Source organism: Eurytemora carolleeae, unplaced genomic scaffold, assembly GCF_000591075.1.
Source record: "Eurytemora carolleeae unplaced genomic scaffold, Eaff_2.0 scaffold839, whole genome shotgun sequence".
Classification (NCBI taxonomy): Eukaryota; Metazoa; Arthropoda; class Copepoda; order Calanoida; family Temoridae; genus Eurytemora; species Eurytemora carolleeae.
The window spans coordinates 82,548-101,114 of record NW_019396749.1 but is presented as its reverse complement, the minus strand read 5'-3'; the positions used below and the strand labels follow the sequence as shown (position 1 = coordinate 101,114).

At 32.0% G+C, this 18,567-nt stretch overlaps 1 protein-coding gene across 1 annotated transcript; it reads left to right on the top strand.

Annotated features, from left to right (window-relative positions):
* The first annotated feature begins 1,115 nt into the window (after positions 1-1,115).
* On the top strand, positions 1,116-17,584 carry LOC111708176 (MFS-type transporter SLC18B1). Its single transcript, XM_023481472.1, has 19 exons — positions 1,116-1,226; positions 1,558-1,602; positions 2,206-2,682; positions 3,816-3,926; positions 6,401-6,460; positions 6,808-6,898; positions 7,548-7,639; positions 7,852-7,911; positions 8,269-8,384; positions 8,530-8,572; positions 8,827-8,900; positions 10,141-10,229; positions 11,404-11,494; positions 11,671-11,722; positions 11,868-11,932; positions 12,528-12,591; positions 12,984-13,077; positions 15,442-15,481; positions 17,485-17,584. Exons 1-19 carry the CDS (start codon positions 1,208-1,210, stop codon positions 17,569-17,571), a joined length of 1,770 nt encoding a protein of 589 aa, XP_023337240.1. The 5' UTR covers positions 1,116-1,207; the 3' UTR covers positions 17,572-17,584.
* Positions 17,585-18,567: the final 983 nt, after the last annotated feature.

Here is an 18,567-nt window from a genome sequence, read left to right as displayed (position 1 = left end):
TAGGAAATACCAAAATTAACTTTTTTCATTAAGTTGTTCAGTTGTCTGTTAATTTCAGGTCAAATGGGTTAATAGCCCGATAGTACAGTTACTACAGTTTACTAATGAACAGGAGCGGACATTTTTATTTTCTATTTCATTTTATTTTTCATATTTGATTTATTTCGGATCACTTCACTGGAAAAAAGACCATCACAGGTTGCAATATCGATAATTAGAGTTTACAAAAAAAAAACGAAAAAAAAGAGCCCCGAGATCGTTAAAATTTAAAATTTGGGGGGTAAATCAAGAAAAAGGGGAAAAAATATTTAAAAAATTAGTTTACTTTATCAAATTGTTTATGAACTTGATCCGGTTCCTGATTTAGTTTTTACTATGATGGATCCAGGATCCGGATCCTGATTCAGTTTTTAACATGAATTCAGGATCCGAATCTGGATTTCCTGGATCAGGATTCGGTTTTAACATGATCTGGATCCAGGATCCGGATCCGGATTCATTTTTAGCATGATGGATCCAGGATCCTGATCCGGATTCAGTTTTAATATTATGAATTTAGAATCCGAATCCGGATTCAGTTTTTAACACGATGGGCTTAGCACTCGGATCTGCATCTCAATTAAATGTATCCTAATTATTGGAATAAGTTTGGTCAAGAATCTGTAAAATGATTCTAAATCGGATCACATAGTTCATTTTCAAAGTGAGACAAAAGTTAAAAACTTGGCAATTAATTCTTTAAAAGTTTTTCCACATGTGTTCTTCATGACATTTTTCATCAGTTGTTGCTTAATTTAAAACCCAGAATGTTTAATTAAAAATGTCCCGGGTTCATCAGACCGAGAATTGCCATCACTATTCTTCTTTTCTGCTACGGCGTCTGCTGTGTCAACAGGAATATATCAATCGATCAATCATTCAATTTATCAATCAATCTATCTATCAATGAATCAATCAATATATCAATCAATCCATCTATCAATCAATCTATTAATATATGAATTAATCTTTCAATCAATCAATCTATCAATCAATTTATCAGTCAATTAATCAGTCAATAAATCAAACAAAAAATACGTTGCTTACACATAACATTACGATTGATAATTTTGTAGAAAACCCAAAAAACCTAAGGCCTAAGATTATCCTGTGATCTATTTGCCTGCAGTACTATTTTAGTCAATTATTGTCAGTTTAGCTTTTTAAAATGGAATCTTCAAGTACAGGTGAGTTGTCTAAAAATATACCTAATTGTTAAGAAGATTTTGATTTGATTGTTGTTAATGTTTTATACACCACCAATTCAATAAACTTACAAAAAATGGTAAACTTCCGTAAAATATATATTATAAAAAAACAAGAATTAGACTCGGGTTTAATGTTAGATAGTCCAATGAATATATAATACTTAAAATTGATTTTTCAGCTAATGTTAAAACTGTAGCATTATAACAACATCGTATTCACAAGATTATAGAAATATCGTCTTCCTTTTATCCAGTTTTATGGGTGTTACTTTTGTAAAATAAAGCTAAACTAAGACTTTCTTTGTTTAAGATCAACCCGAGCTCCCCAGCACCATAGAAGCAGACAATATCAACGGTAAAGAGACATTTTAATTATTCAAGAAAACCATTTTTTCACTGTTCTTTGCAGCGCTTAGGATCCTGATCCGTTGGATCCACAGAATTTTTGAAATGGGACCCGGATCCGCATAAAAACGGATCCTGATTCAAGGGACAAAATATCAACAAAAGTCTGCATAAAAAAATTTTGCGTTTAAAAAACAGCTGTTAAATGTTGACCAATACATTTACTAATAAAAGCTTTATAATCTTCGGCACAAAAATAAGCGAATAAGAAGAAATTTTTTTTGAAATTTCTTAATTAAAAGATTCAGTAAATCTTTAAGAAATATTCAAGACCTGAATCCGTATACATTTTTTCAGAGCGGAACCGGATCCGCATAAAAATTAAATGGATGCCTTTATTCTTAAAAAAAAACTCTTTGTTAACTGGTAATTCTGGAGTAGGGTTAGTCTTAGTTTTTTAAACTTTAAGTTGATCACTAATAGATTAATAAAAACTTTCTAATCTTTAAGCACGGTATTAAGTTTCAGCAAAAAAAAACAAAGATAGAAGAAAGTTTTTGACAACCTTTTATTTGTTAAATTCTTGCAAAAATCCGGATCCATTTTGTTTTAGAATCTGCGAAACTTCAGAGTGATAATTCAGAAAACTGCAGCGGCAATAGCAGCAGCAGTAGTGACAGCAGCAGCAATGAAAGTAGTAGCAGTGGAAGCTGTGAGAGTAGCAGTGAAACTGAAAATTTACTTAAGAACCTTGGAACAGTTATTTCTCAATCTTTTTCTGAAAATGCTGAAAGATACACAAACCGGCCCCCATCAATTATGGCAAGTTTTGAAGCGGACTTGGGAAAACTGCCCTTGGAAGCCAACTCTGCGGAAGTGTATATACGAACAGTTCGTCGAACACTCGATACAACGGATATTATTAAGTGCGCTAAGGAGGATGTCCCTGATGTAGTTGTTGAGGGTGGTGTACCAGCAGTTCATGTTATGTCCCTCTTCCTGCTAGGACTAGTAGAGTTCCTTTGTGGTAATGCTCTGTCCATCCTTTCTCCGTTCTACACTACAGAAGCTGCTTCTAAAGGATTATCAGGTTTTATTTCATTCTTTCTCCTTCCTCCAGACAATTTCTCCTTCAATTTATTTCCTAGAATTTAGGAAAAAATTTGATTGGTTCCAATCAAGAAGGGCTAAAAACATCAAATTAGGAAATGAAAAGAAAAATATTAAAATAAATTTTCCAAAACTTTAAGCAGTAATTTCTAGTGACCCTTTTTTTTAAACAAAGAGTGGCATGTCTGATTCACAACAATGAGGAAGATATCATCGTTGAATTCTGACAATTTTCTGTATTTTATCTGTTGCATAAATCCGTAAGTCACTATTAAAAAGAAAACCAGAATTTATGAAAACCAATTTGCTAGAAAAATGAGGATATCTCCTAGTTCCTTGATCAGACTCAGGTTACCGTTGTGAATAGGACAAGATCGGGTTCCTGAAAGTTGTGTCTACACTCTTCAGTCCTTTTTACTTTACTGCAAACAAATAAATTTACATACACAGGGTAAGCGATTATATCAATACAAAGAAGACGACTTTTTATTTAAGTTTTGATTGATTTGTACTACAAGTTTACGAATAATCGAAGAGTAGCTTTGTAAAGTGACAGCTAATCTTGACTTCTATGTTGAAGTCTATTTATGCTGTTTAACAGTTTGATATTTATCACAATTGAAATCGAAAGTCGTCTTTATTATGTAATATAATCGCCTACCACTGTACCAAGACCCAGTAGACAGTTTCCACTTGGGAGTTCCAAAATGTGCGTTCCAAGTTAGGACGAAATTTTTCCACTTAAACTTTCTAAGATTTTTCTTGGAAGAAAATATATAAATCTATTAAAAAAATCTTTCCTAGTTACAGTGATAACCAGAAAACTCAGGAATATGAAATCTACTTTTAAACTAAAGTTATGACTTTAAATATTACAGTTAACATGAGGCACAGCGTGATTTTATAACTTCCTGTTAAAGCTATTTGCTTTGTAGCAACACTTCAGTTTTGCTTCAAAGTCGTTTTCATATTCCACAGTTTTCTGGTGTTCACTGTAGCAACACAGGGTTTATACGGTTTGTAAGAAGCCTTATTAAGCTTCTCTTTTATCTCTTATTTCCTTGTAAAGTAAATTTTTAGAAAAATAACAAACTGTATTTTATTTTGTTTCAGTGACTGCTAGTTCTGCTGTATTTGCTACCGTGTTCATTCTTCAGATCGTCTTTACTCCTATATTCGGACGATACATCACTAGTATTGGATCTATTCGTCTTCTAGTAGTAGGTTAGACACGCCCCCCCCCCNCCCCCCCCACTCTACCCCCGTATTAGGACGATACATTAATATTATTGGAGGGGTGTATATTTTCCTAAAAAATAATTTCCCCCCCATTTTTTAGGCTTTTTTTCGCTGAACTGGGGAAAATAAATGATTTAACAGGGAAATAAATGTGTGTGTGTTTTTTTTTGGGGGGGGGGGGCGTAAAAAGTATCAAAAATAATTAACTTGCATTTTGATGTCTCATTTTGTTCTGTGGAAAAATGATTGTTTCCCTGGAAAACTTTGTTATCATGAAACACGTGCAGGCTAAATACAGTCATGCAATCACATGGGTCTATACTGAAACAAGTTTAATATTATGCGTATTGTATATAACGTATGTATTCTCACTTATTTCTTTTCCGTTTTATTGTAAAAAAATCAAAAAAAACTTGGAACTGGAGAAACAATTTTTTAACTAAACATTTCATCAAGATGAAGGGGGGGGGGGGCTCGTAATAATAAGATGAGACTGTAAAGACGACATAATGGTTTAATTAAGTCTTCTGCCTTAAATACAGTCTTTTTATGACCTGTTATTTGTTAAATGGTTTTGTTAAGAGAGAAGCACGTTTGCAGAGAATCATGAAGGAAAGGAAACAGATCGTAATAAGTCCGTACAGTTATCTCTGAAGTGGCATCCTCTGTACGTGGGCAACCCTGTAGTTGCTGGGTTGGAAATAAATATATTTTTTATTCTCGGATGAATCAACAAATTGGAATTCAGTATAAATGTAATTTTTTAACACATTAAAAACAGAAACAAAAATCAAGAAATAAGAAGATAATCAAATTTGATTTTTGGTAATTTTATGCTTTGAAATCCTCACAAAAAAAGGAAAAAAATATTTCGAATTCTTTATATCTTACCATCAGTTATCATCATAAAAAGATTTTGCATTAATCCTTAAATATTAAATGAATGCGAATTGTGCTTCCCATTTGTAATGTTGGCACAATTTAACTCCACACCGGTCTTACAAAGTTGACATGTGAAGTGACAGTAATTTATATCATGCATAGTGCATGCATCAAGCATCTGCATATGTTCGTACTTTACTCAGGGTGGAATATTTTCCTTTAAATTCCCCCCTCCCTCTCTCTCTCTTAGAAAATCATTTATTTTCCCCATAATTTATGTATGGCTGCGCGGCGCGCCAGCTTTTTTTCTGCTGAATTGTGAAAATAAATGATTTTTTTATTAAAAAGTATCAAAAAGAATGAAAAAACTGGCCTTTTGATGTCTCATTTTTCATCCCCCCGCCCCCCTCCCCAATTAATCAAAAATATGTAATTCTAAAAAAATATGCACCTTGACTGCTTAGTTAGTCCTTCTCTAAATTTATTTATAATTCAACATCTAAGAAATTAAAAGTTTAACTGAGTCCTTGAAAATCTTGAGTGTTTTTTTCTCTTGTAAAACTCCACGCAAAGTGTGTGCTTAACTGTTGCAACGAAATTGAACTTACATAAATTACATATGTTTTTACTTTTGCCCCACCTCCCTCCCGAGCACACAGGGAGGAAATAGGAAATTATTATTTAGTTTTAGGGGAAAAGGGGAATGAAAAACACTACTTTACTTTTAAAGTTTTTCATTCATTTAAAAAAAGTTATTCCTTATTTATTTTTCCTACACAAACTCATTTTTTTTTCAAAAAAATCACTGTTTCCCCAAGAGCTTAATATCAGCGATTAAATCCTAAAACGACTAAATCTGAACATAAGAATTCTAAAGGAAAGAGGGAAAAAATTTTTCTAATCAGTTATTTATATTTCAAATGTTGTTTGTGGAAAATTACAATTTTCTTCTTTTTATTAGAATAAGATTTTAAAAATATATATTTTGAATTATATAATGTATAATGGTACAGAGCGTCCCATATGATATTGAATTATCTCAAAGCGTTAACGCCATGCGCACTCAAAAAACCTAGTATTTACAATTTTTGATGATTTATTCTTTCTAAATTTAGAGCTCTAAACGATCCAATATAATATAGAACACCTTGTATAAAAATAATCAGTACTTTTAAGTATCTGAAATATTTTATTAAAAATAAAGAATAAAGACGTTTTAGTTTTTTTGTCGTATTTATTTATAATAAAATTATAACATATGTTTTAATAATTCACATTACATTAAATTAAACAATTTTACAAGATTTTTTATTTTATTTTCGGGACAAAGAGTAGTGCTTACTTCATAATAAAATTTATTATTTTGAATTAATAATTAAAGAATTGGAAAAGTATATGATATGTTATGTTCCATTGGGCTGTTAGCTAAATGTAAGTAATGTATTTAAATAATAATTATTTGGAAGATTATTTTTAATTTCGTGAATTCGCTAAAATTGTGTTGTTTTTGGTTTAAATTCATACACAAGAGAATAGTTTTGATCAAAAAACAAATTTTTGATAATTTTTTTGTTTAGGTTCCATAGTTTCTGGTTTGGCGAACATCGGATTCGGATTCGTGTCCGATATTAACGATGGTAAGTTTATCGCACCGTGCCTCCTTGAATTACTTTTTTGCGGATGTTCGTGAAGTTTCGTTACCTTGCTTTGGATCTTGGAATCAAAAAGTTTTTCTCTGTTAGATTTAATTTTCAGTTTTTGTCTGATAAACGATCCATAAATTGGCCTAACTTTTTTAATAAGTTTATAGGCAATAATTAATTACTTTCTAATTCCCGCTTAAAATAAAATTTCACTCGCTCCTTTAAATTAGAATAACAATAATTTGATTTTGAATTATATTTGATTTTTTTGGCTGATTTCTTTTATGATAGAAAATGTTTAAACCTCGGTAATAAAACGGATTGAAATTATTGTATTTTAGTTCAACTGTTTTTCTGGATCAGTATCCTTATGCGTAGTATTACAGCTCTCGGAGAATCCGCCATCAATACTGCTGTATACCCACTTGCTAGGTACACAATATAAAACCATGATTAAAGTAACCCTTCACACAAATTGCAAAGGACAACGGTACCTTTGAAACCATAATCTATTCAAACATGAGGAAGATACCGTCGGTCGTTTTTCTGACTCGAAAAGTATTAATATCTGATCATTTCTTATAAGTATTAATGCAATTGCAGAGAATTTACAAATGAAAATAAAGAACTTAAAGAAACAAAAGCAAGATATCTAATTCATTCTTGATCAGACAAGCTTTTAAGGGTACCGTTGTAAATCTGGCATTGCCATCTTTGCAAAGGTCACTTGAAATTGAGCATACAGTCCCATTAAACAATCCACATTTGAAAAATTAGGAATTTTAAAAAAATCAGATACTTAATCTTCATGTGTGATGTTATTTTAATTAACTAATACAACAAATTCTTGTCTAAATTGTTTAGATTTCCCGGATTACGTTTCGTACCTCCTCCCCCCCCCCCTTTATTTATCTTATTTTGGTTTAAATTTAGTTTTTTAAAAGATCTTTTCTACTGAAAATTGCATTTTAATTATCATCATTTTGTGAAAGTAATCTTTAATTGAACACTTAAGTTTTTAAAACATTTAAAAAAAGAATTTAGATATTAAATTTCAAATTCTATTTAGTTTAATTTTTAGAAGTATGGCCCCTGCCAAGTATGCATCTACTGCAATGTCTTGTATGGAAACATCTTTCGGTCTTGGGACCATGATGGGACCATTCCTTGGAGGTAATTATAATTTAAGGGGGAAGGGGGGACCATGATGGGGATATTACTTAGATTAGGTAGCCAGTGGTTATGGGGGATTGGGGGGGGGGGGGGGGGGTTTCCAGGTGTGCTTTTCGATACATTGTAGATGTGCTTAATAAACTATTTCTATGTGTACTCAATAAACTTATATTCTAAGAGCTTATTATACTGTACTTAATGAACGTTTTCAGGTGTCCTCTATGAGCTTGGTGGATTTTATCTTCCTTTCCTGTTCTGTGGAATAATGCTCGGTAAGTTCTATTTATTTTTTAATCGTGCATTTTGTTTCTTATACTCTTAAAGGGGTTAATAACATTTTATCAAACGCTCAAAATACCACAATTTTTTAATTTCAACGAACTAATCTTAACCCTCAAAAATGTCCCTAAAAGTGTTGGAACAATTGATATTTGTAAATACGGTAAAAGTTGGCGTTTTTTGTCAGAAAGCACCGTTTTCTTTAGAGATCCTGAATTTTAAAATAGTTCTTTGTGATGTATTGAATATTTGATTTCAATTAAAAATCATTCTAAACTTCAGAAACTTAATAATGTTCCTAATTCTAATTTTTATTATTATATGTAGTTTCAAACTTCTCTTTGATGAAGGTTTGAGTGGTATCGTGGCTGGTCTTCTCATATACTGCTGGATAGTGAAGAAGGAGCAGGGAGGAGGAATTCTTGATTTCGTTCCTGTTCGGGTCAAATACAGAGACGTTATCACGGTATTGAATAAGATTAAGTAACAAATAGGGGGGGGGGTGGTATATAAACAGTTTATATTACACCAGGGGATCTTAGAACTTGCCCCCCCCCCTTCACTCGCTCGGATGTAATGATGGATGCGAATTAATCTTAAAATTATTTCAGAAACCTGGAGTTCTTATTGCCTCCATAGTTCTTATTTTCTCAGGTATTAATACTTGGATCATAATTTTAAATTTTGCAATTGATTTATTGATTAAATGATTGAATTTTTTAATGTTTGAATGTTTGAATGTTTGAATGCTTGAATGCTTGAATGCTTGAATGCTTGAATGCTTGAATGCTTGAATGCTTGAATGCTTGAACGCTTGAACGCTTGAACGCTTGAATACTTGATAATTTGATCGATTGATTGATAGATTGATTTAATACATGCACTGATTGATTGATTGATTTCTGAAGGAATGAGCACACAATGGTATCAGCCTACAATGGAACCCTACCTCTCTTCTCAATTCAACATCTCTCCGTTCAAGGTAAACAAATAAAATCAGATATTTACAATAGTTCACCATCCTTGCCATAATGGAGCGAGGACGTATCATGCTGCTTGTTGATGCGCCTGTTCCCTAAATAAGGACTGGAGGTCCCATGTCGGGTTCCCTTTTAAATCATTACATTAATAATACTTAAAATCTATTTTAAAAACGAAAATAATCAAACTGAAACCATATTTTATTGCTGACTTCTTATTGCACCAAGGGGGGTTTTATGTAATAGACACTTTCTGGAAAACTCATTAAATAAATAAATGAATTTGTTGGTTACTGTTATAAAAAAAGGGAAGAAGAACTTGTTATTTTTAACACAGATCTTTAAAAACATTCCTCCGGGTTCTTAGGGGTAGGGGGGTGGGGTTGAGGATTCAGATCACAATTTATACTCTTTCTGGAATTAGATAGACAAATATAAGAGTATTTAGTATGAGTATTTGGAACAGATGAACCGAATGGGCTGAATGAATATATTTAGGACGAGCCTGTTCCTTGTTATTGATGGAGCTGTGTATGCTGTTATATCTCCAGTATATATTTTAGGCGAGCCTGTTCCTTGTTATTGATGGAGCTGTGTATGCTGTTATATCTCCAGTATTTTAGGCGAGCCTGTTCCTTGTTATTGATGGAGCTGCGTATGCTGTTGTATCTCCAGTATTTTAGGCGAGCCTGTTCCTTGTTATTGATGAAGCTGTGTATGCTGTTATATCGCCAGTATTTTAGGTGAGCCTGTTCCTTGTTATTGATGGAGCTGTGTATGCTGTTATATCTCCAGTATTTTAGGCGAGCCTCTTCCTTGTTATTGATGGAGCTGCGTATGCTGTTGTATCTCCATTATTTTAGGCGAGCCTGTTCCTTGTTATTGATGGAGCTGTGTATGCTGTTATATCTCCAGTATATATTTTAGGCGATCCTGTTCCTTGTTATTGATGGAGCTGTGTAATGTGTATGCTGTTGTATCTCCAGTATATAATTTAGGCGAGCCTGTTCCTTATTATTGATGGAGCTGTGTGTGCTGTTATATCTCCAGTATTTTAGGCGAGCCTGTTCCTTGTTATTGATGGAGCTGTGTATGCTGTTATATCTCCAGTGTTTTGGGCGAGCCTGTTCCTTGTCATTGGTGGAGGTGTGTATGCTGTTATATCTCCAGTATATATTTTAGGCGAGCCTGTTCCTTGTTATTGATGGAGCTGTGTATGCTGTTATATCTCCTGTATTTTAGGCGAGCCTGTTCCTTGTTATTGATGGAGCTGTGTATGCTGTTATATCTCCAGTCTGGGGTCTACTCCTGGATAAACGAATGGATGTTAGGTTAGGATTTAATTTCCCAAAGACAATTTACCTGCTTTAGTTTGAATTTGTGAAACAAAGGAATCTGACATCCTGCCGTAATCTCCCTGTTCTCTAAAGGTTTCTGTATATTTAGCAAACTCCGGGAGATAATTTTACGATTTAACTTATTCCAGTTTTTCCTACTTTCCGCGATTTTTATAGTATTCTTAAAATTCTGTTAGATATTAGATACTGGGAGATACACAACTAATGAATTGTTAATTATTTATACCCTTAAAAGCTTTGTCTTATCAAGTATGAATTAGATATCAATGTTTGTGTTCCTCTAAACTGTTAATTTTCATTTGTGGTTTCTCTGCGAAAGTGATATTCGCAATTTTTATGCAATGGAGAATTTACACTTTTTTGAGTATCTTCCACATTTTATCAGACTACGGTTTCAATGGTACCGTTGTGAATCGGGCATTGCCATCTTTGCATGGAGGATCGCTTAAAATTATGCTTACTGTCCTTCCCGTATATTTTTTACGCTTTAAGGGACTGCAGAGTGAAGAATAAAGGCTTTATGTTAAGTGACCCTCCGTTTGTAGGATGGAATTTACAATAAACAATGGTACCCTTAGAAGTTTGATGAAGAATGAAATAGATATCATTCTTTTTCTTTATTTTCAATTTTTGTTTGTTTATGGAGTCTTTCTATTCCATAAACAATGTAGGAAATTGGTAGAATTTAAAAATTCCCCTTCACTTGATTATACATGACAGTCCATGTTTAAGAATAAGGTCTTATGATTTGATACAGATGTACAATCAACCTGTCATATATATACATAATAAAATTAATTAACAAAAAATAAGTTGAGTATTAACAATGGTTTTGACATTTGTTTTGATAAACCAGTTTTAAATCATAAATGTAAGGAAAAATTTCTGAGACACTACAAATCCCTTCCTTGAAGATCTATCTATAATCATTATTATCAAAGAACAAAATCAAAGAAAGAAAGAATTTTCGTAAAAAATGTGGAATATCAACATTCATCAGATAGTTCGGGTACAATGTCTAAGACACGCATGGACTGAAAGATGGAGCCGTAATCATATCCAAGAGAAATCCGTCTATGATTTTTTTTTAAATGTATAAATATATATAATCTTAACAAAATGACAGGTAAGAAACCCGGTGTTTTAGGGTTCTGTTAATGCTTGGGAGTGGTTTGATATCCGTATCTTTTATCATCCTTGGACCAGTTTTTCTTCCCCTTGAGGCGTCATTAGCTCAGGTGATTTCCAGAATTTAAAAATGGGTTTTAGATGTTAAATAACTTTTTTCATTTTACATTATTTTTTCATTTATTTCCCCTAATGTTTAGCAAAATTGAATAACCTTCTTCAACATAAATGAAAATATTTTTTTTTGATGACAGTGGTTTTCTTAATGAAATCTATTCTTTTTTAGGTTGGAGTTTCAATGGGAGTACATGGTTTAGGAATGGGGGCTAACTTTATTGGTAAGATACATTTGATTTATTTATTAATTTTATTTCAGTTAGCTATTTAAAGAAAAGCGGATTAAATGATTAATTGATTTTTTTAGTGACTGTCTCACTGATATATAGATTGATAAATTGAGTTATTGATTGATTGATTGTATAGGTACCCTGATCCTCCTGACCAGAGAAATAGAGAAAGGAGAGAATGTAAACAAAGAGCAAGCCCAGGTACAGCCCCTTTACTAACCAACTATCCATTATCCTTTCCAGTCCCTTTCTTAATATCCATCTATCCAACATAGTCTCATAACTAACTATCCATCTATCCTACACAGTCCTTTACTTACCATCCGTCTATCCTTCACAATGTCTTTACTAACCATTTATCTATCCTTCACAATTTCTTTACTTACTATGCATATATCCTGCACAGTCCCTTTACTAACTATTCATATATCCTACACAGTCCCTTTACTAACTATCCATATATCCTGCACAGTCTCATAACTTAATATCCATATATCCTGCACAGTCCCTTTACTAACTATTCATATATCCTACACAGTCCCTTAACTAACTATTCATATATCCTGCACAGTCCCTTAACTAACTATTCATATATCCTACACAGTCCCTTAACTAACTATCCATATATCCTACACAGTCCCTTTACTAACTATCCATATATCTTACACAGTCCCTTTACTAACTATCCATATGTCCTACACCAGTCCCTTTACTAACTATCCATATATCCTGCACAGTCCCTTTACTAACTATCCATATATCCTACACAGTCCCTTGATTGATTATTTATTTAAAGGGTCTAGCTACCAGCTTGTGGATCACTAACGAGTGTATTGGGAGTTTTATTGGATCTGCATTAGGTAAGGGCAAAACCCTTTTTTGTAATTTTGATATTTCTTATTAATTTTTCTATTTTTTTGCTTTAACATTAGCCAAATAGTATGAACCACTTCTTCTTTTCATTTTTCTATTTTTTTGCTTTAACATTAGCAAAATAGTATGAACCACTTCTTCTTTTCATTTTTCTATTTTTTTGCTTTAACATTAGCCAAATAGTATGAACCACTTCTTCTATTAATTTTTCTATTTTTTTGCTTTAAAACTAGCCAAATAGTATGAACCACTTCTTCTTTTCATTTTCATAGACTCTTTCTTTCTGAACATATCATGCATATTAAATTTATAAAATTCTCAACAAACAGATTAAATTAACGTAATTAATGTAATAAAAACAATTATGATATGTGTTAAGGTGGGTTAACCTATGATAAGATAGGTTGGGAGTACAGTTGTCTAGTTATTTCTCTAATTCAATTTATTGGACTCATTCTTTGCCTCTTCCACAGGTAAACCTTCTCTACAGTCTACATTCTCTACGTTTTACCAAAATAGGAGAGGTTAAAAGGACTGTGGACAGAATTTTAAGTGACCCTCCATTGGTATGTCCGATCCACATTGGTACCCCGTATTAACCTTTTCGGATCAAGAATGATTCTGGCTGAAAATATATGATTTTCCATTGTGGTTTCTCTCTACAAAGTGACGAACAGATTTATATACAGCAGAGTTATTGAAGACTATTTTGAGAATCTAACATATTTTAAGATAGGAAAACGAATATATCTTCCTCATTGTGAGAAACTGACATCCCACTTTAAATGGAGGGTCATTTGAAATAAAGTCAACAGTCCCTTACACGAATTTGAATTCAAAAACTGAAATGTAAAAATAATTTTTGAATCTACGGTGGGCGGTTTGCATCAAAGGGGAGGGTGAGTTTGACCAATTTGAAAACATTTAGAAATACTGTCTTCATTTTTTGAGGAATCTGAATGAAATTTTACATATGGGTTTCTTTTAAGAAAATTAAAAATAAACATTTGGAAAAAAATATTCCCCCCCCCCTTTCCTATTTTTCCATGTTTTTTAAAGCTCTTTCACCAAAAAGTCTAATTCAAATACCAACTAGATGTTATAAACACTTACTTGTAAGTCAAGAATCTCATTACCAACATCAGAACGAAGTTCAAGGTTTTCAGAGTCCTCCTATTCCCCCCCCCCCCCCCTATTTTTATCATATTTTCCCACTGTGTCAATATTTTCAGATTTTCTGGATTCATGGATTCATTTTTCATCGAAAATTTAAAAATCTTTTGCACACAGGCCTCAATTGGATAGTATTATTGTAAAAAAAAATGAAAAGGCGAATATTTTTTTCTTCCCCCCTTTTCTCACTCCCCCACTTTTTAATTTGATCTGAAAAACCTTAAACTTCGTTCTAATGTTAGTTATGAGATGCTTGACTTCCAGGTAGATGTTTAAAACACCTAGCTTGTCTTTGAATCAGACTGTTGGTAAAAAAGCTTTATAAACATGGAAAAAGAGGGAAAAAGGGGGTAAAAATGTTTCTCCCTTTTTATTTTATTTTACAAAATCCAATTGAGGCCTGTGGACTAAAGATTTTTGAATTTTCGATGAGAAATGAATGAATGAATCCAGAAAATCTGAAAATATTAACATAGTGGGAAAATATGATAAAATAGGGGGAAAGTGATCTATTAAACCTTAAACTTCGTTCTGATGTTAGTAATGAGATACTAGACTAACAGGTAAATGTTTAAAACATCTAGCTGGTATTTGAATCAGACTTTTTGGTGAAAAAGCTTTAAAAAACATGGAAAAATATGAAAATTTTATTTATCAAATTTTTTTATTTTTCCTAAAAGAACAACGCTCAAAATTTCATTCAGACTTTCAAAAAATGAATTCAGGATTCCCAAATGTATTCAAATTGGTCAAAGTCACCCTCCCCTTTTCTTCACAAAATTTTCACACGAGTCATTGATATACCAACTGGTAAACGGTAATTAACCTCTAGTTTTTATTCAGAAATCTAGCTAATTGTAAACATATGTATTTTTATGCTTCATTAGAAAAGTAAATTATAAGTATTTTGAAATCTTTAAAAGAAAAACAAGATTTTTATGAAAATTAGTTGAAACCAAGAAGGAAAACGAGCATCATCTTGAAGTTTTTAATGTGGACGAGTACTTTGAGGCTGAGAATTTGATTGGAATATTTTATATATGATTTTAAATATTCGATTTAACTTTAAAGCGCTGGCTTGTTGAAATTATTGTTGGAAAGGAAAAATACGCTAGACATTCAGGCCGTCAAGAAAAGTCCTTAACTTGGAGAGGAATGAAATGAAATAGAAATTTCTCAAGTTGAAAACCTTTATTTAGCCAATACGCATACAATGAACATGTAGGCACATAACATAACAAGGAAGGTTTATGAATGATAAAAATTTTAAAGAAATGTGTTTTAAAGCTTTTTAATTTTATAAAAAAAAATTAATTCTTGAAAATCCGCGAATTTTTTTTTTAAATCCGCAAAAAAAGTTTCTTCCTTGTTTTAAAGTGTAAACAAAAAGAACCTAGTTATAATATACTCCAGTGTACTAGGTTTTATAACGTTTTCATGTCCAGTTTTTCTCTTATTTTCCCCAAACCTTCAAAAATCAACCCCCCCCCCCCATTAAAAATTAATATTATTTCTAGGGTAAAATTTTACATTTCGACCAGCCATACATTTTTCCTTTGATCATAAAGTTTGGATCCGATCGATTCAGCCGTTTTCACGCTTATTGGATACAAACAAGGCAAATTTTTATATAGATATAGATAGATAGATAGGTAAATGTTTAGGGAAGAAAACGTGACTCTGATACAAAGAATGATTGTCAGGGTAGGAAAGATTGAAATATGAGAAATTCAGGGGACATTAAAAAAAAAAATTTTAGGATTTAATTTTTTACACCACCCCCCCCCCCCCCTGTATTCACAGTTCTCCTTCGTTATATTTTTTTCATGGTTTCCCAGTTAGCAATATGGGAAAAAGGAAAAATCTTTTAATTTATTCTTCTTTTTTTTCATTTTAAATTTATTTTGTTGCAATCATTAAAATTATTAGTAAGAGTCATTTCATTCTTCTCATTTAAAATTTGATGTGGATGATGATCTAAAGTAATTACTTGATCCACATTTTTTTGAAAATATATTTAGATCTGGGTTGACCCACTTCAGTTTTAACGATGACCGCGCAAATCTCTTTCTTTAGAATTTTTTAATTTTTGTTATTTAAAATGCCGGTTCGCCATTGATGTTTCATTTTATTGTCTGAAAAATAATATCTAAAAAAAATTAACATCAGAAATTTTTCAAATTATTCTTATTAGTTAATTTTTTTTTGTCTTTCATCCACATCTAGAAAACCGGGCACTGTACATGTTAAATAGTTTACTGTACAGTGTACAGTGTGCGATTAAATGGTTTAATGATGTATTATATTTAGGGTTTCCAATCGGAATTCCGTCTTGACATGTTTTGTTTTTGAAAGTTTTTCTTCTCTTACATGTTTTCTTTGGTTTAATGATTTATTAGATTTTATTAATCGTCTTTGTTTTTTAATGTTTTTCTCCTTTTTTTCTTTTAAATGGCCCTTGAATTTCTCAAGTTTTTTAAATAGATTTAGTTTGTTTGCTATTAAATCTTTTTTTGTTGATTTTTTTTATCAAATTCAATATTTTTTTATAAAATATTTCTTTATTTGGTATATTATTCTATTTTTTTCATTGGATTATAGAAATTTAAGCTAAATTTTTTAATTATGGTTTTTTCTTCGTATGAACCATTTTTTAAGGTTTTTTATGATTTAAAACATTTTAGCATGAAAGATTCTACATATTTTCTTCTATATATTTTAAATACCAATTAAGGGGTTCTCAAGAATATGATAATTAAGTTTCGGATTTAGATGTTTCCTTGATCTTTGATTTGTATAACAAAGAGCATGCAGATAATAGAAATAATACCCATATTTATTTTTCTTTTTTGGAACTCCCTTTTTCAACTTATGTGATATGACTGTAATTCATATTTTCAACACCTCATGTCATTTTAATGTTCCAGAGGTTGGTACAAATTAGAAAAGTTTTTGTAAGTTGTGTTTGTCTCAAATGTCTTCAGTTCAATTTGGACGGGCTCATCAACTAAATTGGAGTCTACATTAATCCAAAAAACTATCTTTCATTATAAATTTTATTTTTTCAAATTCTATTGTTGTCTTCATTTCTCTTGTTGAGAAGGTTGAATTTGAATATGATGTATCAACGTGACTATGTATCTATTTATATTAAGAGAACCATTAACTATTCACGAGGCCATTAACCTTTATCTGAATAGCGATGGTATAAAACTTTACTTTATTCTACCAATTCTTGGAAGAATCTCATTTCTCAATCTTTCGTATAGAAACTCTTCAAGTCGCTTTCAGGAATTTTCCCGTAGGCGGGGGCTTACCCTTTTCTGATTTTCTGGGGGCTGGGCTAAGCCTCAGAGCCCCCCCCCCCCATGTTTACGGACTTTGTGGTTGGCAGTCTTCAAATGATTCAATGGCACACGTGACGTAATTTTGTGGAATCCATCCAGTTAAATTTTTGCACGAAGCACGGATTATTCATAATTTGTGTTTCTTAATTTAAATAATTTTGTTTTAAACGGATTGCTAATTTTTTTTACTTAACTTCAGATATAGTTTGGTTTGCATGAAAAAAGCTACAAATAAATTCATAATTTCCAGTGTGTTATCACTGCAAGAAATATGTATTAGATAGTTTATGGACGATCATAGTGTTATAATGTCGTCTTCATTTTTCACAGTTTTCTAGCTCACACTATATGATTTTCTAGAGTGCTGGACGGGTTAAGAAGGAAAAAACAGGATGCGGAAAAGGAACCTCTGATAAGAAACTCCAAACCTTCCTACGGTTCAAATAATNAATTACTACTTAACCGGGAGTTTTCATGAGGATAATTAAATTGAGGGGAAAACCACTTAGCCTTGGGCCTCCTCGACCTTTTTGGGGTTCTAAACCTCCCTCGCTACGCTCGTGAGGTTTAGAACCCCAAAAAGGTCTTGGAGGCCCTCGGCTAAGTGGTTTTCCCCTCAATTTAATTATCCTCCCTTAATCTCCCGGTTAAGTAGTAATTAATAGTTATAATTCCTGTTTTTATATTTACAATATAATATCTGTTTATTTGCCCTGTACAGAATACAGGGAGTAACAAAAGGCATGAGACTGTCGTGAAAATTAAGTTTATTGAATAAGATCTGAATTTTGCCCACGAAACCATGGGGCAACAATTATTTTTTTCATGTTCTACAATCTACATTGTCTCATACTTTTTGCGGCTCCCTATAATTAAATTTAGAATGTAAATATTATTTAATTCAAATTGTAATTCTTAATTTATTTAAGACGATTTTCCTTAATTTGGGGATTATACTTATACATTTAGATTGTAGATTTCAAATATATAATACAATTTTTTAATATTAATTTAAACCATTTAAGACCCAAAAACGAGTCATATTTCACGTGAAAGCATTTACAAAGTGTTTTTGTGCTGCGTCTGCATATAAGAAATTTATACGGTGGTAGGCGATTATATTAATAAATGAGGTATTTTTATTTAACTTTTGATTGTTAACAAGCTTTTTTTATTACAATATAAAATTGATCTATCTAGACATAAAGCTGCACAAGTTTAGGAATTTGTGAGATTAAGAAGAACAAAAGTTAAAAACTTTGTTATCATGGCGAGATTTTCGAATAAAGACTTGGTGGATGTGAAAGCCAAATATCTTTAATTGGAGATTAGAATGCTGGACTTGGAGACAGAAACTTTTGAGGGGTTTGGAGGCCATTCTGCAAATCTGGAGGTTATTTCATGGGGCTCCCTACTGTAACTGAATGGGTACAATCGTGCCTT